At 41.4% G+C, this 26,602-nt stretch overlaps 1 protein-coding gene across 1 annotated transcript in view; it reads left to right on the forward strand.

Moving 5' to 3' along the window:
• Window positions 1-529: 529 nt before the first annotated feature.
• The window catches only part of OSBP (oxysterol binding protein), a 29,633-nt gene continuing 3,560 nt past the window's right edge, over window positions 530-26,602 (forward strand). The window contains 11 exon segments of the mRNA XM_081950141.1: window positions 530-994; window positions 10,048-10,256; window positions 13,206-13,456; window positions 16,764-16,962; window positions 17,078-17,180; window positions 23,996-24,050; window positions 24,635-24,766; window positions 24,993-25,238; window positions 25,753-25,807; window positions 25,810-25,872; window positions 26,315-26,444. Of these exon segments, the coding sequence (XP_081806267.1) occupies window positions 642-994; window positions 10,048-10,256; window positions 13,206-13,456; window positions 16,764-16,962; window positions 17,078-17,180; window positions 23,996-24,050; window positions 24,635-24,766; window positions 24,993-25,238; window positions 25,753-25,807; window positions 25,810-25,872; window positions 26,315-26,444 (1,796 nt within the window). The 5' untranslated portion in view covers window positions 530-641.

Below are 26,602 nucleotides of genomic sequence, written 5' to 3' on the forward strand. Positions count from 1 at the left end.
TAAAATCGGGAGGGTTTGCTGAAGGCTGCGGCCAGAATTTTAAAGGTGCCTCTGCGAGGCGATGGCACTTTCCCGGAATGGAGCAAGGTCGCCTCTCGTCAGCCATGGGCAGATCGGTGGCTCCCTGAATGTGGAGGCTTCTCTTCTTTTCCATAAACTCCCATTTTTGCGGAAAACCAAAATACCAGGCATATCTCTCCAACCAGGAGTTCCGGTTCTACAATTACATCATGGCAGACCCCGCCTCCAAACTTCCTACTGGTTCCTAAGAGAAAGACGACAGAAGCGGCGGCCAATAAGAGCGGCAATAAATAAAGCAACAGGACAGCTGAGAGAGCGCATGAACTGATCACTTTACCGAGGGAGTCTCGCCCCTCCGCCTTGGGCAAACCAATAGCAGTCGCCAGAGGCAGTACCAATCGGGGTTCTAGCTACTGGAGTGGATGACGCTGAGAATAGGGCGGGGTTGTGAGGGCTGCTAGCCGTTCCATTGGTGGCGCGGTGGGGGTGGAGGGCGAAGGAAGGAGGGAGGGAGGAGGGAGGAGGGAGGGAGGCGCTGAGCCTCCGGCGCTTCCTCGGCTCCCGTTAGCAGACGGCGCTTAGGCTCGGGCTTGCGAAGGCGGCGGTTCTGCGGCTGTGCGATGTCGGAATTGCGAGCAGCGGGACCCGGCCCAGGGATGACGCCTGGCGGACCAGTGGCCCCCGTAACCACCGGCTCAGGAGGAACCTGCGGACCTGGCCCCGTGACCCCGCTGCCATCGCCGGGGCCAAGTGCCGGAAAAGGTGACGCCGGAGGAGGGACACTGGGCCCTGGGGGACCGGCCCCAGGGGGGGTGACGAGCGCTCCAGGGGGGAGCTCTTCTTCCGCTTCCGGGTCAACGAGCTCAACTTCCGGGGCGGCTCGGGAAGGCTGGCTTTTCAAATGGACCAATTACATCAAAGGGTATCAGCGGCGATGGTTCGTGCTGAGCAATGGGCTTCTCAGCTACTACAGGTGAGGCCGAGTCCTCTTCCGCCCGCACAGCCTGGCTCTTCTGCCCCACTTTCCCTCGTGAGGGCTGTCCGAGCTTTCTCCCCTCTTGCCTTTCTGCTGCCTTCGCCTCCGCCCCGCAGGCAGGCTCGCCAGCGCCCTGCGTTTTCCTGCCACGTGGCAGGAGGGTACCCAGCACCAGCTGCGGCTCCGAGGAGTGTCCGGGGCGGAGCAGGGGTGGGGGGTGGGCAGCTGTGCTCTTCCAGCCGCAATTGGAGGCCAACATCTGGCACCTCTCTCCGTCGGACACCAGCTAGTTGGGGCTGCTGGTAGTTGGAGTCCAACAACTTCTTAGAAGCCACGGGGGTCCCACTCCTTTGCTTAGCCCAGAGGTTCCCAACCTTTTTGTGGCCATGCCTCACCTCTAAAATCCTGATTACCACCTCCCCTCCACATATAATTCAACAAGTGAACTCTACTCACGCCGAGGAAGCCTAAAAGGCCATTAACTTTGTTTAAACAAGGTTCAAATTGCCCTCCTGTGGGGGTAGGGCCCTACATTGGGAACCACTGGTTTAGCCGAACGTCCTCGTTTGAAGGGGCCACCCTTAACACGTTAGAGAAAGTTGTGGGGATTTTGTTGTATCACTTCTTTCCTTCCCACTCTTTCTCTGTTTCTCCCACCCATTTACAGCACCTTCAACTCATCAGTGTTTTGAGAGGTTTTGGTTTTTTTTTTAAGTTAAGCACGTTGGAAATTATTCACTGCAGCTAATGTTAGAGTCATTAAAAAATAGGAAAAGTTAACTCATAGTTAGTGGCCTTTGTAAGCCAGTTGCAAATTGATTGTTCTTTACAGAGCTATGGGCTAGATGTGGCTAGATGTTTTCTCCTCACTCCAGAAATCTAAGCGACTGTGTCCAGGCTGCTAAGAGAATAATTAACTCTTCTGAGATAGGTGTTGTCAAAGTTAGGAGATAAATTCATTTTGGTAGCTTAGAAACGTTATTTGCAAACTTTCCATGTCACACATTGCAGCTCTTTTGAGGCTGTGGATGTGGCATAACGTACTTTGGATAAAGGCATAGGTTCACATTCTTGCTTACCTATGAAACTGATGACTGGCTGTACAGGCAAAACAAAAACATTTTTTTCAACCCAGTTTATTTGCAGCTTCTCGCTACCTACATCTTAGATAATGAAGGAAAGTTTGGCTGACTTCCACAATACTATACCTTCTTTAGAAAGGTATTAAGGCATGCTTGTTCATGCATGCATTATGAGATAACAAGTTGAGGACCAAATTGTCTTATAAGTTCTTTTGTTGTGGTGGCTTTTTTGATAAACTAGCTTTGTTTTAATTTTTGTACTTTTTGTCTTTGAGCCTTGTTGGAGTTATTTTTGTTAATTTTATTTAAGACTCCCCTTACACACATTATTGGTTTTGGAGGAAATAAGCTGCTATAAGGTCCTCCAAGAAGAAGAGCAGTACAGCAAATAAATAAATACATGCATACCATTGAGGTGCAGGGATAGAATAAGCTTCTGAATACTCCCCCCTCAACTTCTTTGAAAAGGACTGGATTAAAAATATAATATCCCAATCTGTTAGATTTTGCTTTTAGAAACAATCCCATTTGAAATGCTTCTCCTTTAAACTCTGGTATATTTGTGTTTAATTTATCTTCAGGACATTCAGAGTGATGTTTTTTTTTTCCTGCTAAGCAAATGCCTACCAGTATTTATTGTCTATCTCTCTAAACAGCCCATGGTAATTTAGAGTGCTGGGTTGCCTCCCTGCCTGACCCATTTATATGTTTCATATAAATATTAATGTATATCACTGCAGATGAACAACAGTTTTAACTTTCCAATCTTGTGTGCCACTATATAATAAGTTTGTTTTTTCCCCTGTAAATTAAACTATTTACTTTAATGAAGTATATAATCTGCTATTTGAAAGACAGTTGTATTCTCCCAAATCCTTCAGGTCAGAGGTGGGATGAATTAATTTCAGAATACTAAATTTGACTTTGAATCCCTCCTCTCTGCTTCAAGGAATCTGCTCTCCAAGGTCATTTTGATCTCAGAAGCACCAAAAGGAAATGTGTCTATCTGGAGGCAGGACAGGACAGGATAAGGATCTAAAGAAACATGATCCTCTCACTCCAGAGGAAAATTTAGACCAGCCATTAGAGGGGAAGCAATCCAGAAAATAGATGGAGAATTTCAAATGTCTCTCTCTCTTATTCTTTGCCCTACAGAACTACAAGGAAAAGGCATTGGATTTGGGGGAGTGTTTTGACCTTGGCTTTGCTCCTGTACTAAATGGCAAAACAGAAGATTATTGTAATAAATAAAAAGCATTTCTGAAGATAGAGGATTTATTTGTGTATTGATAAATGTTATTCTAGTTTGTTTAAATAATTTGTTTTCCTTTGAAAGGGGAGACTAATTTCCCTATTTGTCCTGGGTTATTGTTATACAAGAGAAGAGTTGCTACCTGTTGCTATCTGAAAATGCAGAGTAACTACCACTTGAAGTATCTCTTCCACTGAATTATGTGTGATGTTCCATTTGGAACCCAGTCTTGCGCATCATCACTTTTATTAGGGGTTTAATGCATGAAGACATTTGAAATAATGAATCAGCCTGCTAACTAGACTCATAAAATTACTGATCTGTAAATAATAATATAGTGTATTTTTATTAGCTGCCAAGTGGCTAGCAATTCTTTCTCTATTGCCAAGCACAGAACTCTGTTTTAAAAACACTTTATAAAGCAGGCTTTGTAGTGTAGTTGAAAACTTCAGAAGCAGTCTGAAATGAAGGGATGGAATCATCTGCCCCTCATCTATTCTTTCATACACATTGGGTTTGTTGTCACTCTGTTGTTGGGCTGTTGATGTGTGATAGTCTTAAGCCAGGCAACTGAAAATTTATCTGAGAAAACTCAGAATAGGAATGTGCTTTAAAATAATAGGGCTTTTTGATGATGAAATTGGAGGGCATTATTGGTCTTGGAACATTTTTTCTCTTTAAAAATGGTATGGTTTAAAGGAAATCTCTATTTGATAGAAGCAGATAAGTTAATTCTTATCATAATTATATGATAAGAATATTGAACTGAATTGCTTCTTAAAAAACAAAATTATAACTTTATGATGAATACTTGGGGTTATATACAGGTATGTTAACTATGCTGCATGTTGTAAATGTTCTTCGAAATATATTTAAGGTACCATTTTCCAGGAGATAAGTTAAAACACAAGGGTCTCCTAAGCTCAGTAGATAATGTACTGTTTAAAGGGCCTCCAGCTATCTGAGCTGTGCAACAGGTTCAGTTTTCAGTTATAAATGCTTATGACACTAATGAAATAGGAGGGATATTATTCCTTATACATCTCAAGTAGAAATATTTCCATGTGTGTAAGAACCTGATTATGGACATTCTAGAAAATGTGTAAAGCCTGGCTATATTCAATCTTATTTGTAAATAAATTCACACATTCAGTGGGAATTGCTTCTAAATTAATCTGCAGAGAAACAATGTAAATCTGTGAGATTTAAATCTGAGTAGATATTTATAGATTTGTGCATAGATTTCACATGCATGATCTTGCATGGGAAGAGAGGCATCAAAGGAAAACCTAATGTTTAAATTTAAATATGTCATTAGGGTAGAAACAGGCAGTCTTCAATTTATGACCACAATGGAGCCCAACATTTCCATTGCTAAGCGAGACAGTTATTAACTGAGTTGTGCTCTATTTTACAACCTTTTTGTCCATAATTGTTAAGTGAATCTGGCTTCCCCCATTGACCTTACTTGTCAGAAGTCAGTTGGGAAGGTTACAAATTTATTTATTTTTATTTAATTTGTATCCTATCTTTATTATTTCTACAAACAACTCAAGGCAGGGAACAACACACTCACCTTCTCTTTTCCACACAACAACAACCCAGTGGGGTGGGTTCAGCTGAGAGTCACCCAGCTGGCTTTCATGGCTAAAGTGGGACTTGACCTCTCACTCTCCTGGTTTCTAGCCTGGTGCTTTAACCATTAGACTAGGAAAGCGCAACTGTGATAAATACATGCCAGTTGTCAAGTGCCTGAATTTAGATCCCTTAATCATGGGGACGCTGCAACGATTGTGTGAAAAATGGTTAATAAAAAAATGGTTACAAGAGCACTTTTTTCAGTGCCGTTGTAACTTTGAATAGTCACTAAACAAATGGTTTTAAGTTGTATTTGGAATTATGGATCTAGGTTATACAAACATCTTTATACTTGTATTTTTGATATTCAGCAGATTCTTTCTGTTCCCAAACCAAATGTAGGCTTGCCATTGGTTCTACTTTTTAATCATTGAACTCCACAGTGGGTCTGATTGGATCGTCTGGTGATTTCATGAAAATGATCATGTAGTTTGCTTGGCAGCAGTATGAAATTAACATTAGAGTACCTTCTTCCAGGATTTATTTTTCAGTAAGTTCCTAGTATCCTCATGTCAAATCCTGTTACGTATATCTTCGGTAGAGGTAGTCCTTAACGTATAACCATAACTGAGCCCAGAATTACGGTCACAAATGGAGACATCATGTGACCAGACCCAATTTTTTTGGCATTTTTGTGAAACAAATTCTGTGACTCTTAAGTAACTCCATTATGCCCAATGGGTGGGTTTTTTTTTTTTTGCCAGAAACTAGAAGTAAACTCTGGGAACTGGTAAAAAAAAAAAACCATCGAAAATAGCAGTCATGTGATTGCAGGACAACTGCAAACAACTTTAAAAGTAAGCCTGTTGCCAAAAGCCCAAATCCAACCCCTTGATCGTGGGGTGTAGGCAGGCTATTGTAACTTCAAAATCGAGGTCGTAAATAGTTTTTTGGGGGGGCGGGAGTCTGTCATAATTTTGAATGGTCACCATGCCACTGGTCGTAAGTCAAGGACTCCCTGTAGAAAGGAACATGATTAGAAAGTACTATCCCTTAATTGGCAGACATCGCTTGCTTGTTGACTGCAAGCTCTTTATTATTCATAAAGTAACCAGACTCAGGTGAATAAGAAAAACTGGCAACAGGAGGTCATATTTCTCTGGTGGCCTGAAGTTGCTGAGGAGGCAACTTGTTACTTTCTCTAGACTCGGGATGGGGAGGTAGAAAGCCAGTAGCATTTGCAGTGATATTTGTTGGCAGTTTCTGTGTCCCTCCTCAAAGTAGGTTATGCATATTCCAGGCTATGTTCCTCGGCTTCTCAGTGGGAAAGAGATGGCTCTGTCTGGTACCAGGTCAATATAAGAGGACTTTGTTCTCTGTTTACGCTGGAGCGGGGAGGAGTTGGGTGAAAGTCAAAGGTATGTGCAGTTGGTAGAAGCACAGCAATATCTACAGCCAGTTTTGAGAGAATTGAAGGAAGGAAGGAATTGTGGTATGGTTGGCAAATGAAGCCTCTCTCACAAGTATTGTGGTCTCATTGATGAAACGCTGATTAGCTCTGGAACGTTTATCAAAGGAACTATACCAGGGCTTGGGAACTGTGTGTATATACATAGAGGTGGGTGCACATTATATGTTTGACTAGACTTTCCCACACTTAGTCTCTCCTTAGTATGTTGGATTTAATCTCTGAAAATTATCAGGTAATCCCTTCATATAGACATATTTACACACACACACACACACACACACATACGTAAATGTATTTGTAACTAGGATATGTTACTGATTTCCATTCGAGAGATTACACTTAGATAACATATGCTTAGTCTCAATTTCACTCTTATTCTTGGATGCCACAGCAAATACTCATACCTTCTTTCCTTTAGTCTGGAGCTGGGAATTCCCATCCACTCACTCTTCTCCCCCTGCCCCCAGAAATATTTAAAATTTCCTCATTCCTGGGTTTTGTGACTGATATGCATCACAGTAAACATTTGAAGAGATGTAATCTGCTGGGGTTTTTGTTTTGCTTTGCTTTTAAGAGAATCCTGGGACAATTTTCTGTGCTAGGAAAGACCCTGAGCATTTTTTGTGAGTGTTTTATATTGTATGCAAAGGGGGGGGGACTAAAAGGGGAAAAATACTTTTATCCACTAGTAAAAAAAATTGTTAAAATGTGTATGCATCTCTTGTTATTGTCATTTAAATCCATGTATTTAACAAAAAATAAAACAAGAATAAAAATCTAAAATTAAGGATATAAGATAGCATTTGCCATCCCATTCTGACCAATATATCTTCTAGAACAAAATTAATATGTGAAATAACTTCTTTCTAAAAGAGGGTTAACAAGCCATTTTCAGAAGTGGCTGACTATGGGCAAATCCAATGGTCTCTTTGCACCAAGGCTTGTGCAAAGCTGTCTCTTCCAGCTCTCAGAGTTCTAAAACCTTCTGGAAACAGCAGTTTTATGGTCTCAAGGAGCATCTGTATGAAGCACTTATCAGCATTTTCATTTTCTCCCTTTTATCCAGGGACAAATTTTGAGGCCCTAATCCTTTGCAAGCTCCTTGTTCTGCCATGGTCATCTTAAATCCACCTTTGTTTCCCCTGAAGTCAGTTCATATCTAGACCTCCAAAGACGTTTTAACTAAATATTATCATTTTGTAGATTTTGACAAATGATGCTTATGATGGAATTGCTCAAATGGAAGCACAAATAAATCTATACATAAAAGTTTGCGTTAAAGTGGGTATGCACACAAAATTCAGTACTGAATTTATAACCTAACTTGCTGCAGTTCGGTAGAAAAAATTGATGCACCTGCATGTGTTCACCTCCACTTAGCCTTTCTTGGAAGTTTAATACTTTATGAAAACTATTAACAATAGCTTGTAAATAATTCTGGATTTGAATCTACATAAATCATAATTCTCACTGTTATTTGGCAGCAGTACTTACACCAGGTGTAATTATTGTGCAATTAGCCCAACCTTTCCCAACTTGTTTTCTTCCAGTGAGTTGGGATTACAACTCCCAAAATGGCCAGGGATTATAGCCAGAGAAAGTATGGCCAGAAATTATGGAAATTAGAATGCCAAAATTTCTGTAAAGCACCATTTTGAGAAAGGCTACATTAGACGAGATGAGATGCTTCATTCTGGTTGAACAATTTTGGACGTACTGAGCAGCACACTACTGAAGTTTGGGGATGTAGCTAGTATGATCAAAGATATGAAGTGCCTACTAACACATTATTTCTAGGCAGTACCAATTCACACTGTCTGGAAGGGTGTGATGTGACTCATTGTTTTTCTGTGGACAAATAATATCTCTGGAAGAGTGTGGGTTTTTTCCTTTTTCTTTTTGAGTAAGGGATACTTGAACTAGGTGAATACAAGTCATATTAGTGTCATATAATTACTGCCTATAGGATTACTGTCCAGGAATGTATTAAACAAATATAATCATGTTTGTCCATGAGAGAGAAAATTCCAAAATGTACAACTAGTTAATACCTTTGTTAAAACTATGAAACAAAAGAGAATTGTTCTCCATTTCACTTGATAGCTAGAGAGTCTACATTACTTTAAATCTGAATTGTTGCTGCCATATGTTCATAAAATCTTAAACCAGATTTTATTCCCACCTGTGCATTTGAAAAATGTGAGTAGTATTGATCGACTTCACAAAACAGTTGCTGTACAAATAATTAATTGGAGGAATGCTTAAAAAATCAGAGAGCCAGATGTACATAGTGAGGGAAAGAAATATGGCTGGTGTTAACATTATCATTCTTAATAATTGGAAGCTCAAAGTAATTCCACTTTCCTTCTAATCATATAATTTAAACTGTGTCTATTCATATGCAAAGCTGCTTTAGGATTCTGCTCCTACCCTGGGTCTCATTGCTTTATGTACCAGAAGCCCATTTTTTTATTGACAGCTCATTTGTTTAGTTCTATTGAACATCACAACATCTGGTAGCTATTCTTAAGCAATTGATAATCACTGAAATCCCTAGACTTCTTCCTTCTTGTGGGAACAGTAGCAGATTACTTACTGCCCCAGGGCATCAGGTAGCCTAGCCTCTCTCCTCTCGTCTCACCCCATCATCTCCCCCTCCCCTGTATTCCATAGAACCTCCTCCTATTGATCGCAGAATTGAAATAGAAATGATTTTTTTAAACCTATAAAGTAAGCCTAAAACAACAGTTTTAAAAATAAATAACTCAGTGGCCAGGGACCCTAGTTTCATCTGCTTTCAAACTCTGCCCACTTGCTATGACTTGAAATATTCCAGGAATACATATGACCTGGTCCCACGAAAGATTAGTCACTTATTTTATATATATATAAATATATATATGTTGCAAAGACAATCTCAACCTTACACGGGAAAAGACCCGAATACAACAAAACCAGCATATATATATATATATATATATATAGATAGATAGATAGATAGATAGATAGATAGATAGATAGATAGATAGATGATAGATAGATGATAGATAGATAGATAGATAGATAGATAGATAGATGATAGATAGATAGATAGATAGATAGATAGATGATTATATATATATAGATAGATAGATAGAGAGAGAGAGAGAGAGAGAGAGAGAGAGAGAGAGAGAGAGAGAGAGAGGAGAGAGAGAGAATCACTGGGGTTCTGTTGGTGCCATGGAGTGACTTTTTCAGTGAGAGCATCCATTAATTGAGTATGGAGGGAGATGAATTTCCATAATCTACTTTTGTCTTGCAGCCTCTCACCATCATCCTACCCAGCTAGGCTTGTTGATTTGGTGACTTTCAGAACAGAATGGGAGATAATGTGTTCTGACTACAGGATGGATGGGCATGAAATTGTCTCCCTCACCTTTCTTGTCAACAGAAATATCTGCCAGATCGCAGAGCCTTCCATTAGTTGAGTGACATCAATTAGATACAGCCTAATGATGTTTCTAGCTTGCTGTTAATGTGAAGTGCTGGTCACATTTTCCCAGAAGGAAAGCTAGCTTTTCCTCTCTCTCTCTCTCTCTCTCTCTCTCTCTCTCTCTTTGTCTCAGACTAAACTGCGGATACTTTTACTGTTTCATTCTCCTGTGCTCTCTATGTGCCTTGCCCACAGATCCAAAGCAGAGATGCGACACACCTGCCGTGGAACCATCAACTTGGCCACAGCAAACATCACTGTGGAGGACTCCTGTAATTTCATTATTTCCAACGGAGGGGCACAGACCTACCACTTGAAGGCTAGCTCAGAAGTGGAGCGGCAGCGCTGGGTCACAGCTCTGGAGCTGGCCAAAGCAAAAGCAGTTAAAATGCTGGCAGAATCAGGTAAAAGACAAGTTAAGTGCAACAGAAATAGAGCAGGATGTGGAGGAGGGGCAGAAATATTAAAAGGCTTATTGTGGAGGAAACATGCAAGAGAAGTACCGTGTTTCCCCGAAAATAAGACAGGGTCTTATTTTCTTTTGCCCCACGAAATACGGCCTTGGGCTTATTATAGGGGAGGGCTTAATATTTTCTGGGGCAGGTGAGAAGCGAGGCGCACCTTTTACCTTTCCAGCTCCGTCGCGTTCCTCGCCATTGTGCTCAGGGAAGCGGCTGGTAAAAAAAAACCCTCGCGAGTTCAATCAAACTTCTTGAAATCGCGAGAAGGTTTTTTTTTTACCAGGGGCTTCCCTGAATACAATGGCGAGGAACGCCACGGAGCTGGAAAGGTAAGAGGCGCGCCTCGTGGCCCAACACCGCCCACCTCCCCCCAATGGTAAAGGCAGCCTGCCTGGTTCCCTTCCCCGCCATCCCTTTAGCGAGGGGTGGCGGGGGGGGAGAAGTGAGGCGCGCCTCTTACCTTTCCAGGTCCGTTACATTCCTCGCCCTTTCCCCCATTGAATCCCCTTGTAAAAAAAACCTCATGAGTTCAACTCGTGAAGTTCTTTTTACAAGGAGATTCAATGGGCGAAAGCGCAAGGAACGCAGCGGAGCTGTCAGTCTCTGGTAGCGCTAGAACGCACGTCTTGTTTCCCCCCCCCCCCCCCGCCTGCCACCCCTCGGTAAAGGGAGAGGGGGGAAGGGAACCAGGCAGGCTGCCTTTATCATTGGGGTGGGCAGTGTTTTTTTGCACGAGAAGGATCAGGCGGGGGGGGGGGTGATCGCTTTGCTGGCCTGCTGCTGTTTTTGCGGCGAGCCCTCTTTTTGCCCCGCAAGCTGTACTGGTAGGTGGTACAGTGGTAATGGTGGGGACCGGTTGCGCATGCGCTTAAATAGTTGGAGGCGGGCTTATTATGGCGCATGCTCTGAAAAGCCCAATTGGGCTTATTAGCAGGGCATGTCTTATTTTCGGAGAAACAGGGTAATGAGTAGGCCTGAACTTGCATGAATTATGACTCTTGCCAATGGAAAGTAACAGATTGATCAAATCCTTTTCATCCTACTCCATTATTTTTAATATCTAATTTCTCCTATGGTTTCAAGGATGGGTAGATGGATGCATAGATAAATATATCATGTATATCTTGTATATGGCTGTCATGTATATGGTGTGTATATGTGACCAAGAATTAAAATACTTGTAGATGGTATCTCTCATTTTATTCTCAGCTGTGAATTATCAATGTTATTCCAGTTTGTTCTGTTCAGGCATGCAGCTCCCTGAAGCAAGAATTTCGGCCAAACACCAAATGTTTATCCTTCAGTTAAATTGCTCGATGCCCTCTGAATTGTGTGTAGGGCATACTGAGGCCATTGTCCACATTGAATTATTATGAATAGAAAATTATACTTCTCAAAATTGAGGTTTCTATTTTTAAGCATAAGATTTCCCAGGACCAGTTTGACTTATTTTCTATCGATACCATTGAATTGACTCTTTGGTTCATGTAATGCCTCGAGTCCTTTATTCCTGATTAGGTAAAATACCCAAACGCCAGTATCAAATGGTTACTCCAGTGTAGAAGAAAACTTTGTGATTAAGAAGTTGTGGTTTAGACCCTCAGTTCCTTATATGATTGTGCTAGATATAAATGTTGCTGTTTCCGAAAATACTTTTGTTCCTTTCTTGGTATGTGCTGGGTGCATTCTTTGCTGACTTGCCTTTAGTTTTGTAATTTTGTACTTAATTACTGTTAGTGAAAGGGAAAACACATGAAAAAAGGTGCCACTAGCTCCTGTATGGTGTTTTTTCCCCCCCATTTTCATGGAGTATTAAGAACTTGGCTCTGGAAGCTAACAAGGTATTTGGCAGATTTTCCTGGAACAACATTTTCAGTGCTTTCAAAGCAAAATGCCATCTGCCCAGTAATATATTTTGAGTTTGCCTTGAAGGTTGCCAATATTAGCTTTACTTTAGCTCTGTTGAATTTTCAGTCCACTATTTATTTTTCCATGTAGTCTAAGGTAAAGGCAATAATAGGACCATTAATCGTACAGATTATAGTACTTAATTTAAAAATGTAGTAGATTGCAAGCCAGAACTCCTCGACCTTCCAAATTCTTCTGACCATTTACCTTGGGTTAGAGAGTAATATACAGTATTTGAAATCTTGCCAAACACAGTACTGTACTATTGATTTTCATGCTGTGTCTGTGTTTTACTTTTAAATATTTGTGCTCACAGTTCACTATCATTCTGGTTTGTGACTCATTGTTTGTGGAGAAGGATGAAAAAGAGTGATGCAACTTTTTTAAAAAAAGAGATCTGGGGTGTGTTTGCTTTTTAAAAAAGAGCTTAAGAAAAACAATCAAAGGTCCAACTAATCCACCCTTCTGTCTTTGAACAGACTCTGGCCATATACTCTTGAAGTCCTAACTAGCGCACAGAAGGAACATACTTTATGTCCAGCATTTGACGTTCAAAGGGGTTCCTATAATCAAGGATCCTTGCCCCTTTGCAGTGTAGAGCTTCCTGATCCTCTGCTTTTTTGAACACTTTTGTCTTTATGGTTGCTACCTTTGTGTTATTATACAATACAATGCAGTACAATAGTAGAGTTGGAAGGGACTATTGTTTTACTGGTCTGTCATTGCTACTTATATTTTATCATTCTTGTCTAGAATTGCTTTGCTTGTTTATTGAGGGTGTAGACATTATTTTGCATAGGTGGGAAAGGTATATTTTTCCCTATCATATTAAGTATCTGTAGAGAGATGGTTGGAATGTTTGTCCCCTTTTTGTTACATGACCGCCTCCACATGTTCTTGTAAAGGCAATGGCCAGATGTGCAGATGGGCCTGGTTTAGAAATAGGCTCCTGTGGCACTACATTTTCAGCTTATTCCTTTACAGATGAGTCAGGTGATGAAGAATCTGTATCCCAAACTGACAAGACGGAACTACAGAATACGTTGCGCACCCTCTCCAGCAAGGTGGAGGATCTCAGCACATGTAACGATCTGATTGCCAAACATGGCACAGCTCTTCAACGCTCGCTCAGTGAACTGGAGACTCTGAAGCTACCTGCTGAGAGCAATGAGAAGATCAAACAAATCAACGAGCGTGCCACGCTCTTCCGCATCACTTCCAATGCCATGATTAATGTAAGTGGGGTTGTGTGTCTGTGTGTGTGTGTTTGCCTATGCAGCGATGAGAAAACCATCAGGTGTGCTCTAGCTCAAATAAATGTTCTGGCTAGTTAATAATCTTATATTCAGGTTAGAGCACCACAGTAACATTTACTTTTCTTTTTATTGCTCTTTTGGGTTTTTAGTTGCCTCGACTTTGGGGTGGATTGGTAAATGCCTTTAGCTGGGGAGTGGAGTGACGGGGCATTGGTGTACACACAATACCTGTTTGTTTTGAATTCTCTGTAATAGCCATATGCTTGCTGTTCAGTGTGGTGCCACCCATGGCTAGTTGAAAATGGCATTAGACTCGAATTCCAATCAGAAGGAAAAAGTTCAGGTTTTCAGATACTGGGAAGAAACAGAAGAGATGAGTAAACTAATATGGGGGAAAGGATCTTCTGAAAAATTAGGGTAAGACTTACATTGCAGTGTTGAGATTTGTTGACCTTTATCATTAAGGGTTCACAGCACAATTGCACTCTTTGTTTCCTGGTTGTTGCCATCAGATGAGGGCATGAAAATAGAAGGCGGATGGGGAGGTTAAGAAATGGCAGAGTCAGCAGAATCTTGGAGAGGCTTGGCTTCACTGAACACAGTGGGATAAAATTCTGGGCAGGGTTCATCATGCAGCAATCTCCCTTATCTTAAAGGAAATATAAATAACAAGCTGAACTAAACAAACCCCCATTAATGTCTGAAAAGCAGTTTTATGGTTCCAGCTCGGTAACCTCAGTACTCTTTAGCGCTGTTCTAACTCTTTAAGAAACTACCTTGAGAAAAATATTTGTGCAAAGGAGATGTATTTAAAAATGGGAGGTTGAATAATATGCCTGTAAAACCAGCATTCTCATTTATATATCTGAATAAAGGAATCGATGATTTTAAAAAATCTTAAAACAGCGGAGTTCTCTTCTTCCTGATCAAATAAATACAATCTTTGGTATTATTTTTAGTCACTAGAAATTGCCATAATTAAATCTTCTAGGTTAACCTCCTGTTGTTGCATAGTACTGAGATTAAAAAAATCTTATCCTCTTGCATAATTATTTACTTTTCTGATTGAGAAGATAACAATTACAATAGTGATGAGTGCACCATTGGAAATGCTGAATGACTAGCTTAGGGATAGGTCAGCATAGAAAAGATTGTTAAAGAGCTGACAACAACTTGATGGCACATAATGGCCTGTGATTTCATTGAGGAGATCAAAGGCTTCCCCTACCCTCATCTTCTAGGCAGATGGACTGAGTGATATGCATATCTCTTCTGAAAGGCTGTTCATGGCCCATTATGGAATTCCTTGTTGCCTGTGGCTACCAAATGTGTTGGACTGGAATTCTGATCTTTGATGAAAGAGTGACATCACAATATTCTTACAATGGGTGTTTTCACTTCAGAACGGTTTTATGCATCAAAATGAAAATTAGCCCTTTAGGAATGTTGTAGTTGGCCTCAGAGATGCAGAAAAATCTCAAAGTGGATTCAAAATGTGAAGATAAAAAGGTGAGAACTGTCCTGGTAGGTGTTTAGAGCAATATATCTTGGAAGCTATATCTTTCTTTTCACAAAAAATAATAAAGCATCCATATATGCTTGTATTATTGAGATTTTTAAACGAGTGCTGCTGGGTCACTCATCCAGAGTCCTGTTGCTCTAGTAGTCAGATTTCTATGAGAAAAGCAAGACATGAGCTCAGTAGACCTTAATTTACCCACCCCCATCCTTCCGTTCCACCTGGAATTATGAAGCTTACTGCCTCATTATTTGTTTGTTTGTCTATATCCCGCCTTTATTGTTTTTATAAATAACTCAAGGGGAAGCAAACATACCTAACATGCCTCCTTCCTATTTTCCCTACAACAACAACCACCCTGAGAAATGTGTTGACCTGAGAGAGAACGATTGTCCCAGAATCACCCAGCTGAATTTAATTTCTATGGTGGGATTAAAATTCACAATCTCCCAGTTTCTAGTTTAGTGCTTTAACCACTAGATTAAACTAGTCTAGGTAATGTATAGCTATCATACATCAACCTAAAAGGAGCATGGTGGCTTATGAGGTTAGGGCGCTGGGCTGATGTTCAGCAGGGTCATGTTCAAGACCCAATTGCTGCTGCAGGACTGGTTGAGCTCCAATCAATGCTCCAGGTCCTCTCAACCTAGCAGTTTGAAAGCAGGCCACAAATGGATAGATGGGTACCACTTTGGTGGGCAACTTAACGGGGATATGAAAAGAGCCCCCAACTGAGCATCTCCCAGGTCATAGTGGTGTCACCATTCAGTCCTTTCAACCCAGAAGTGCTTTGATGCTCCTGCCGTGAATGTAGTAGCATATATCAACCTTTTAAGAACCAAGTTCTCTAGCTTTGTCTAATTCTGTTTTAAATCTACTTTAGTTGTCCACTAGTTTTTACAGTAGTGAATTTCATCGTTTAAATTTATACTGTATGAAGAAATGCTTCTTTTATCTGTCTTGAATTACTCGTGACTCAATTTTATCAGATGACTTTTAGTATCACGGGTGTGTGAGAAATACTGTTTCTATCCTTTTTCTCCATACCAAGCATAACTGTATACAACTTTATTATATAGACTCTGAATATTTAAAATTGTATACATTGGCAACTCCATTCTCAAATATCCAGAATACTTTGTTTCAAATAGATAAATGCTCCAGTGTTTTTTAAAGAAACTTTTTAAATCTAGGTATTTCACATTCAGGAGTACTAAAATTAAAATACTTTTCTAATCTGCATGATAAAAATTGTTCAAGTTTCTGAATGTAACATATTATTTGGAGGGTTCTCCTTACTCTTTATACGTCTGTCCTTTTCTGTCAATGTTAGTCTTCATACTCTTGTGATTAATGATCTTGGAGCCATATGAAATATTTTGATTGAAATTTTGGTAACCAAATGATTCTAGCTGTGCCTATTTGAGTGTAACTATTCAAGTATTTTTGGAATCCTTTGGGAATTTATTGAATGCCTATTGGGTCCAATAAATTTTAATGGACAGAATTAAGCTCTTATATAGTTAGTGTTATCCTAACAAGAAGTCATTGTTGGCAATGTAGTAATAACAGGCAATCTAGTATAGTTTAACCTGGGATGGCTCTATTATGAAGCAGAGAAAATAACCTCTTTCAGGTAAACATCCTTTAGAAGAGGCAGATTAGGGTAAAAAGGAATTAATGCCAGAATAGCATGGCAAGATTTCACTTTAGGAGGATGATATTGAAAGCAGCATAATGATTTTAACCATATCTTCTTCCATTCAGGCTTGTCGGGACTTCCTAATGCTGGCCCAGACACACAGCAAGAAATGGCAGAAATCTCTACAGTATGAGCGTGACCAGCGTATCCGGTTGGAGGAGACCCTAGAACAGCTGGCTAAGCAACACAATCACCTGGAAAGAGCTTTCCGTGGAGCTACAGTCCTACCCGCTAATGCACCTGGCAACATGGATTCCTCGAAAGGTAAAAGCCAAACTCTTCTTCCAGCCTGTCTCCTGTCATTTATCTTCTGCTGAAGTTCTAGAATCCCAGATAATTACATTCATAAAAAATGACGTTGATATGTAATTTTCCACAGATCAGTGTTGCTCGTCCAAGGGTGATATGAGCGATGAAGATGATGATAATGAATTCTTCGATGCTCCCGAGATCATCACCATGCCCACAAGTGAGGGACACAAGTGAGTGATCTCCTGTTCCAGCCCTTCAGCCTTTGGCATTTTGCCAGATCCATGGAAGTATTTCCCTTATCCCCTGACCCTCGTCATAGCTAGCAACCAGAACCCGGTGAACAAAATAGCAGTGCATAAAAGAAGGTTCCCCATCTTCCTTAAATACCTTTGTAAAAGAGAGGGAGAAAGACAATGCAGGTAGCCCTCAACCTATGGCCACAATTGAGCCCAAAATTTATGTCGCTAAGTGAGAAATTTGTTAAGTGAGTTTTGCCTCATTTTACGACTTTTCTTGCCACTTGATAAGTGATTCAGTGCAGTTGTTAAAGTAATAACACAGTTGTTAAGTGAATCTGGCTTTCCCGTTGACTTTGTTTGTCAGAATGTTGCAAAAGGGGATCACATGACTGCAACTGTCATAAATGTGAGTCGGTTGTCAAGCATCCGAATGTAAATCACATGACCATGGAGATGCTGCAGCTGTCATAAGGGAAAAATAGTCATAAGCAATTTTTTTTAGTGCCGTTGTAACTTCAAACAGTCACTAAGCAAACTGTTGCAAGTAGAGGATTATCTGTATTGCTATTTCACTATTGAGCTCTTAAAATGTGGGAGGAAAGAAGGTGGACAAAATATGTATGTCAGTTTACACCAGTGCTTCTCAATTATTTTCTGTCATCCCCCCCCCCCCCCTAGGAAGAAGAAAACATTTCGCGCGCCCCCCCCCCGCGTGACTGTAAATAGTATCATTTGTCTATAAAATTGTTATAAGTACACCTCTGCATAACATAGCACACCGGTCTTTCCTCGTCTCCCACCGTAGTCACATGCTTTCTTTCCTCTTTCCCTCTTACTTGTCTATCCTTCCTTCCACCCTCCCTTCCTCCTTCCCTTCGTTCCTGCCTCCCTTCCAGTTCCCTCCTTCCTCTTTCCCCCTGCCTGCCTGCCTTCTTTCCCTCCTGCTTATCTATGCTTCCTTCCTTCCTTGCACCTCCCTCCCTTCTGCCTGCCTGCCTTCTTTCCTCTTTCCCTATCCTCCTATCCTTCCTTTCTCCCTCCCTCCTTCCCTGCCTCCCTTCCAGTTCCATTCTTCCCTCCTTCCTTCTGCCTCCTTCCTGCCTGCTTGCCTTCTTTCCTCTTTCCCTCCAGCGTGTCTGCTTTTCTTTCCTTCCTTCCACCTCCCTTCTGCCCTCCTGCTTTCTTTCCTCTTTCCCTCTTGCTTGTCTATCCTTACTCCCTCCTCCCCTTCTTCCCTCCCTCCCTGCCAGCAGCTCCTCCAGCATCCCAACTGGAAGCAGCAGCACAACAGTCGCCGTTACCAGGGGCGAAGGGGTGGCAGTGGCAAGATCGGGCGACCGCCGCCCCTTTGTCCCTTCCCCAACAGCGGCTGTTGCGCTTCCGCTTCCAGACGGAATGCTGGCGGTGGAGCTGCTGGCGGGGAGGCGAGCTACGCGGTGGCGAAGACGGGCGGTCCCATGCTTCCCTCCCTCCCACCCCCGCCCGAGCAGGCTTCTTGCACAGCTCCAGCCCGCGGCTCCAATGAAAATCCACAGTCCGAAGGGGTGGCGGTTCCAGGCGGGATATATTATGCCTCGCCCACGCCTTCGCCGCCGTTGCACCCAGATGGAAAGGGAGCCTTCGCACCCCCCTTTACGGAGCCTCGCCCCCCCCCCAGGGGAGCGCGCCCCACTATTTGAGAACCACTGGTTTACACCAATCTGATACTCATTAGAAATACTGGACATCCAACCCCGTAATTCTCAGTGTGTCTTTTACGTAAGTGAACAATAAGATTTGGTCCAAGAAATGTACTAGGGACAGCTGATGGCAGAAGAATACAGTAGAATCATGATGAATTTGCTTTTAAATGCAGCTATTCACAATTGCGCCCAACATTTCTATTGTTAAATGAGACATTTGTTAAGTGAATTTTGCCCCATTTTACAACCTTTCTTGCCACAGTTATTAAGTGAATCATTGCAATTGTTACTTTAGTAACATGGTTGTTAAGTGAATCTGGCTTCCCCATTGACTTTGCCTGTCAGAAGATCTCAAAACATGACCACAGGACACGGCAAGAGTCAAATACGAGCCAGTTGCCAGGCGGTTGAATTTTGATCACGTGACCATGGGGATACTGCAATGGTTGTAAGTGTGGAAAAATGCTGACAAATCACTTTTTTTCAGTGACATTGTAACTTTGAACTGTCACTTAACAAATTGTTGTAAGTCAAGGATTACCTGTCTATGAACCAATCTTCCTGCTACTACATCATATCTATTAATGGCATAGTCTAGCCCAGTGGTGGGCAACCTTTTTTTTCAACTGAGCCAAATCTCGCCAAAACCACGATTGAAATTTATTTTGAGAGCCGCATTTTTAAAACCGAAAATACATAGGATGGTACACTGTTTTTAGTTTCAATAAGTTTTTATTGAGAATATTCTGCATGCAAGTATCCACATAGATCGGGAGGATACAAATAACACAACTAATAAAACAAAAACTTTAGAACGATATTATTTATCGATAACGTTAAATTCCGTAAAATTTGCCTTACAATGTAGAGAAAATTACATCCTGACAATGACTGACAAAGTCACAACCACTAATGTGAACATTGGCCTTGCATTTCCTTGGATAGTTTGAGTAAGTCAGGTTTGTATGTTGTTGTTTTTAATTTCATCTCTCTCTCCCACTTTCTTTTTTTCTTTTTCTTTCTCTCTCTCTCTCTCTGGCTCTTTGTCTCTCTCTCCCTCCCTCCCTCTCTGTCTCCCTCTGTCATTTTCTCTGGGTGTCTATCTGTCTGTCTGTCTCTCTGTCTCTCTCTCTCCTCCTTCCCCCATCTCTGTCACCCTGTGTGTGTGTGTCTGTCTGTCTGTCTGTCTGTCTGCCTCTCACTCACTCTGTGTGTGTGTGTGTGTGTCTGTCTCTCCCTCTGTCTCTCTCCCCTCCCTTCCTCTCTCTCTGTCACTCTGTGTATGTGGATGTGTCTGTCTCTCACTCATTCACTTAATCACTCACTCTCTGTGTGTGTCTCTCTCTGTCTGTCTATCTTTCTCTCCCTCCCTCCCCCTCTCTGTCTGTGTGTGTGTGTGTGTGTGTGTCTGTCTGTCAGTCTCTCTCTGATTCCCTCCCTCACTCCCTCTCTCTGTTCCTCTCTCTGTCTGTCTGTCTCATTCACACACACACACACTGTGGTCACCTTGTTGAGTGTTCCAATCACATTTGAAACACTCAACAACTGGCCTGCATTTATGGTATTTTGCAGCGCAAAATACCATAAATGCAGGCCAGTTGTTGAGTGTTTCAAATATGATTGGAATACTCAACAAGGTGACCACAGTGTGTGTGTGTGTGTGTGAGTGAGACAGACAGACAGAGAGAGGAACAGAGAGAGGGAGTGAGAGAGGGAATCAGAGAGAGACTGACAGAGCTGTACGCGCGCGCCTGTTTTCCACGGCGTGGAGCAGCGGCGAGATTCTGCGCGGCGAGCGATGATTCCGGGGGCCATCAGTATGGGGGCAGGGTCTCCCCTCGCGTTCCTCATCTTCCCGGATGGCCCCTGGAATCATCGCTCGCCACGCAGAATCTCGCCGCTGCTCCACGCCGTGGAAAACAGGCCCGTGCGCACAGCTCGGAAAATTACAGCCTGGGAGACTTGTCACTCGGCTTTTGCAGAAGCTTCCCTCCGAAGCCCGAGAGGAGGGAGGGGAGCGGGCGCCCGGCACACTGAAGAGCCGCATTAAAATGTGTAAAGAGCCGCATTTGGCTCGCGAGCCGCGGCTTGCCGACCACTGGTCTAGCCCATGCCTATTACTGTTATCAGCTGCATTTTGACATGTGAAGGGTTCAGATTATTTGTGGTTTTGCAATGTCCATGTTAATACTTTTGAATGTAGAGACAAACTGGTAGCCATTACATTCTTAAGATAGTTGTAACATTATACTATCACTTTATGTCATTAGCACTTGACATTTCAATTCTATAATATCTGAAATTTCTGAACCATGTTAAAATCACCTAGGCATGACTATGCAAGTTCCTGAGATGCCAAGAATATCTGTGAGCTGTACCTTTCTCTAGGGCAGCCATATCTTTTTCATAGATTCATCTCTGACTTCAGTTCTAAATCATTGGATAGAAGATGGGTGGCAAATAAATGTAATAGTAAATAAAATAAAAATTTCAGACACCGGGAAATTTCTGTCCATCCAGGGCGAAATGAAAAGAAAAAATGGAGCTTAATGTGCTTAGAAAACAGATGTTATTCGTTTCAGTAACTGTAGATCATTCCAAATGCAGTCGGTTCAGATAAATGTTAAGTAATAGGAGGACAGGATTGAATTGTGGGGGGAAAATCTATCCCAAAATTAAGAAAGGTAAACCTTATCAGTTATAATGTCTTTTAGGGAATGTCCCTAAGACTTTTAGAGAATACCTCTAAAATTCTTTTTAAAATGAATAGAATTCTATTTTCCCAATCTTTCTGCCAATATTGGTGATTATTTGCAGCGACCAAAACAAGTTTCTGCTACTAAACACAAAGCCAGAATTTCAACTGAAAGCATGTGGAAGTTATTCAGATACAGTAGACATTCTTGAAACTTGCTGAATACACTTAGCTGCAGAATTATGGTGCCTTCCCTTATCTTTTTTCTTGCTCTCTTTTTTTGCCCAAAGCACATTAGTTTCTCTTGTCTGGAAACCTGGAGGGGAAGATACCTAAAGTGCAAAGAAACTGCTATTTGTCTCCCACCAATACTTGTGGTTGCAAACCTAAGTGGGAGAGCATATTAAACAACTTACAAGCACTGACCTTACATACATTATTGTGATAAAACACTTGAGGCACTCAATTCCTGACATTCTGGAGTGGATCTGGTTTTTATTCAAGTTTTTTTATCTGATTCTGTTGCAAAAATCACCATGGTTTCCTTCTAAGAAGACCATAGTTGGGTAAGAGAGAGAGAGGATGTGTGATCCACTTGCTTCATTGTATAATCTCAAGAGACTTTAATGCCATTGACTTTAGAGTCTGATTGATTGGGGGAACAGGGACTGTACAGGTAATCCTTGCTTAACAACAACACGTGGAACCAGCAATTCCGTTGTTAAGCGACACAGTCATAAAGCATGATGAGATGTGACCACATCAACTTACAACAGCAATTTGAGACAGTTCCAGTTGCCTCTATTAAGGGAATCCCATGCAGCCATTTAACTGGGATGTTATGTGATCACCATTTAGTGTCTCCTGTGGGCTTCCCCACTGACTTTGCTTTTTGGAAGCCAGCAGTGAAAGTTACAAATGGCAATCACGTGGCTGCAGGATGCCACAGTTCTAATTGTGAGCTAGTTGACGAGCCCACATTGTAATCAAATGACTGCAGGAATGCTGTGATGGCCGCAATAAGATGGTTTCCTCGTTCAGTTTTTTCATAATTTAGAAAAGTCTCTTAACAAATGGCCATCAAGTGAGGACTATCTGTATAGCATTGCAATGACCCCACACTTCCCTGGTGACTACGATTAAAAGATGGTGCTTGTCTCAGCTCTGTGATGCCCCATAGAATTCTGCTTTGCTTGTCATGTAGATCACTATCTATGTGAAATAACAGAACAGATAATCCAGAGATGGGAAGATACCAGTGGTGGGTTTGGGGCCGGCGGCATCCTCATGGACGCGTGCAGCGTGCGCATGCGTCTTAGCACCTCCGCGACGTTCCAGCTGCTCCGTGGAGCGTCGCGCAGGCGCTGTATGCACCATGCGCCTGCACGGAAGTGCAAAAACCTTTAAACACCGGTAAGGAGCTCGGGTGGGTGGGTGGGCCCTCCGGAGCACCGTACCGGAATGGTATCTGGTGCTCCGGGCTTACTCCGGTACGCCCCTACTCAGGCGTACCTCCTGCAACCCACCATTGGAAGATACATATTAGGTATGGGAACCAATCACTAATGATGGCAAGATAATAAATTGAAACTCAATTCATAAACAGCTTTAGTAGATGGTTTCTCCATCCAGACAAGTCGTGATCAGTAGTGTTTATACAATTGCATCATCACCACTCAGTTGTTCAGGCCTGTTACCGATCTACAGCATTCCTTGGATTAGATAACTAGTGTTTAGTGTATTATGTCAGCAGAGGCCTCTCTCTGAGTCTTCCTTCAGTCAGAAGCTCAGGATGTAACTCTGCAAGATAGAGTCATCTCGGGTGAGGACACCCAGTTGTGGAATGTTCTTTTTCCCCAAGAAGCTTGCTATATTTTTTGCTCCAGCTAAAGACATTTAAATTCTCCCAGGCTCTTATTATCTTAAATTATGTAATGTTTCAGTTCTGTCCACAGCAAGAATTAAATGTTCAGATGCCAATATTAATGTTTTAGGTGATTGTGACTTTTGCTGATTCATTTTGTATTAGCTGATACACATTTCTGAATTGCGTTCAATTTATTTTATGACTATCTCTTCATTTTTGTTATAAATACTGATATGGTATTTTAGATGATAAATTGGTGGGAAGTAAAACTTGGAAGATTTAACAAATTCCTAAATAACATTGCTAAATCAAAATAGTTATCTGGAATTGTATAGTGCTTTTATGTTCCCTTTTGACTTTAAAACATTTTTAGCCCTAGTAGCCAACAAGAATCATGAATGTTTCATATTTGACAGTGTTCTTAATGGTTTCCAACCCTGGCAAAATAAGTAGCATAATGTAGCTGTGCCAGTTGCTTTTTGAACAGTTTTTTTTGGCCAGGAAAACATAAGGAGCAACTTAATTCCTTCTTTCTTATGGTTTGTCTTTCTAACTCCTTTAGACGAACAGGCAGCAACATCAGTGGCGCCAGCAGTGACATCAGTCTTGATGAGCAGGTAGTTTGATTTTTTTTTTTATTTGAGAGGAGGAAAAAAGGACATGGTTTTTTATTAGATTCTATTGGGTGATCAAAATTTAACTGTGGTTGAAGGTCTAGATCAGGGCTAAGGAACTTTTAACAGCTTCCAAGTGTTTTGACTGTCAAATCCCATCAATCTAAATTATAATGATTAGTGGCAAAATTTACAGGAATTGTAATCCAAAGTATCTTGAGATGTCATATTGCTTGTCTCTGATCTAGGTTACTCATTCTAGTGTAAGTTTGAAAGAGTTTAAGCCATAACTTGAGATACAGCTTATTGAAGACAAGAGGAAAAAAGTATAATCTTGACCACATCTTAACTCATCCCATATTTTTGCTATTTGGAATGCAGATTTTACTGCTTCAGAGGCAGCATTTTCTGGGATAGATGTCTTCATTTTGATATATTAGATGTGAGTGTTTGACATCAGAGTAAATGTACTTCTAAACTTTCAGCAAAGTGAAGTGGAAATTGTAGGAATTTGCTCAGGAATTGATATGCGTGTTATCCATTCCCTTTAAGACTATAACCACAATAGTCTTCTTTTTCTCCCAAAGTACAAACATCAGGGAGAGGATACTAAGAAGGAGAAGAGAACTCGGATTCCACACAAACCAAATTACAGCCTAAATTTATGGAGCATCATGAAGAATTGTATCGGCAAGGAGCTCTCCAAGATCCCCATGCCGGTGAGTGGCTTTAATCTGGTTTTTGAGTAAAAGCCCATGCTGTGTGGGAAAGGGTAGAAAGCCAAGTAATCCCAAGGAGCATAATTGTGCAAACTTCATTCTGCAACAGACAGTTTGATTTGGATCTTGGCACAAATTGGGGCATGGTAGAAATAGCTAGCTTTGAATCAGATACTTCATCCCTAGAAAGGATTTCCTGCTTAGCACCTATTTCTTCTGCTTCCAGGTTAATTTCAACGAGCCATTATCCATGCTGCAGCGTCTCACAGAAGACTTGGAATACCACGATTTGTTGGACCGGGCTGCCAAATGTGAAAACTCCTTGGAGCAGCTCTGCTACGTGGCAGCTTTTACTGTATCGTCCTACTCCACGACTGTCTTCCGCACTAGCAAGCCATTCAACCCTCTCTTAGGGGAAACGTTTGAGCTAGACCGATTAGAAGAAAATGGCTATCGTTCCATCTGTGAACAGGTAAAAAGCAAGAGCATGTTCCTTTTCTGTTCCTTGATCCCATGACAATTCTGGCACTTTCAGTGTTTATAGTATGGGGATGATAGGCCTTTTCAATGGTGGTTCCTACTCTTTGGTTGATCTTACCCAAGCCTATGAGGATGGCCTCCTCCCTCTTTGTATTTGGGAGGCAAGTTAAAGCCATGTTATTCCAGCAGACACATGGACTCTGTCCTAGTGCCTCTTATATAGTTTATTTTTATTTGGTTGGACTTTGTGTTAATTTAACTGTGTATTCCAGCTGTGTTATTCATTGCCCAGAATTATAGCTGATTGGAGTGACTTATAAATATGGTAAATTCTGCCTGCTTGCCTATATCACCAGTGGAGTTTACTTTCATATGAAAGTGCCTCGAAACTTAATAAAGACATTGCTGGAATCTCTTTTCATCTCTTCTTCTGACGCATATCCCTGAACCCTTCATTCATTCCAGGATTGAATATGCCTTTTTTGTCTATTTGTCATATCTGCTAGGTGAGCCACCATCCTCCAGCTGCTGCTCATCATGCTGATTCCAGACATGGTTGGACCTTCGGCAGGAGATTAAAATCACCAGCAAGTTCCGTGGCAAATACCTCTCAATCATGCCACTTGGTGAGTCCTGGTCACTGACTGTCCCTTTTGTGGCCTGCTATTTTAGGAAGGCATAGCCAATTAATATAACTATTTAACAGCTAACAATCATATTCCCCAACTAGTACAAAGTCTGGTGTTTCCAGCTTTTTCTTAATTAGACATAGACATGTGAGAAAGATGGCAAGCCTCTATACTGAATATTTGTCATTAAGTATAGCATTTAGGGAGCATTCATCTGTGCTATGTATTTCTTGGAGATATTTAGAATATATGCAGACTTTAAGGGCCCATAAAATGCATGCATGGAAAGAATAGCAAGAAGAAAGGATAAAAATTGAAGTCTTCCATGTCCATACACAATAGTTACACACACTGAATAGGACATATTTTCCATCAAACCCTAACAAGAAGTCTTCAACATGGTGGAACCATCTTAAGTGTATCATTTTCCTATCTCTAGGTACCATCCATTGTATCTTCCATGCAACTGGCAATCATTATACATGGAAAAAAGTCACCACCACAGTACACAACATCATTGTGGGCAAATTATGGATTGACCAGGTGAGTTACAGTAAGATGACGTTTCAGTGAGATGAAGTTGTTGCTGTCAAAATGTATGGTTGGAGAATAATGGCTAGAAGCCAGCCTTGGAGACTGGTTCCTCCATCTTTTGAGGACCACTACAACAATTATGTAACTGTTTTAAAATTTTTCATAGGTAGTATGGAGCCCACTTGAATGTATC

Source organism: Natrix helvetica, assembly GCF_964273705.1.
Source record: "Natrix helvetica genome assembly, chromosome: 1".
Lineage (NCBI taxonomy): Eukaryota > Metazoa > Chordata > Lepidosauria > Squamata > Natricidae > Natrix > Natrix helvetica.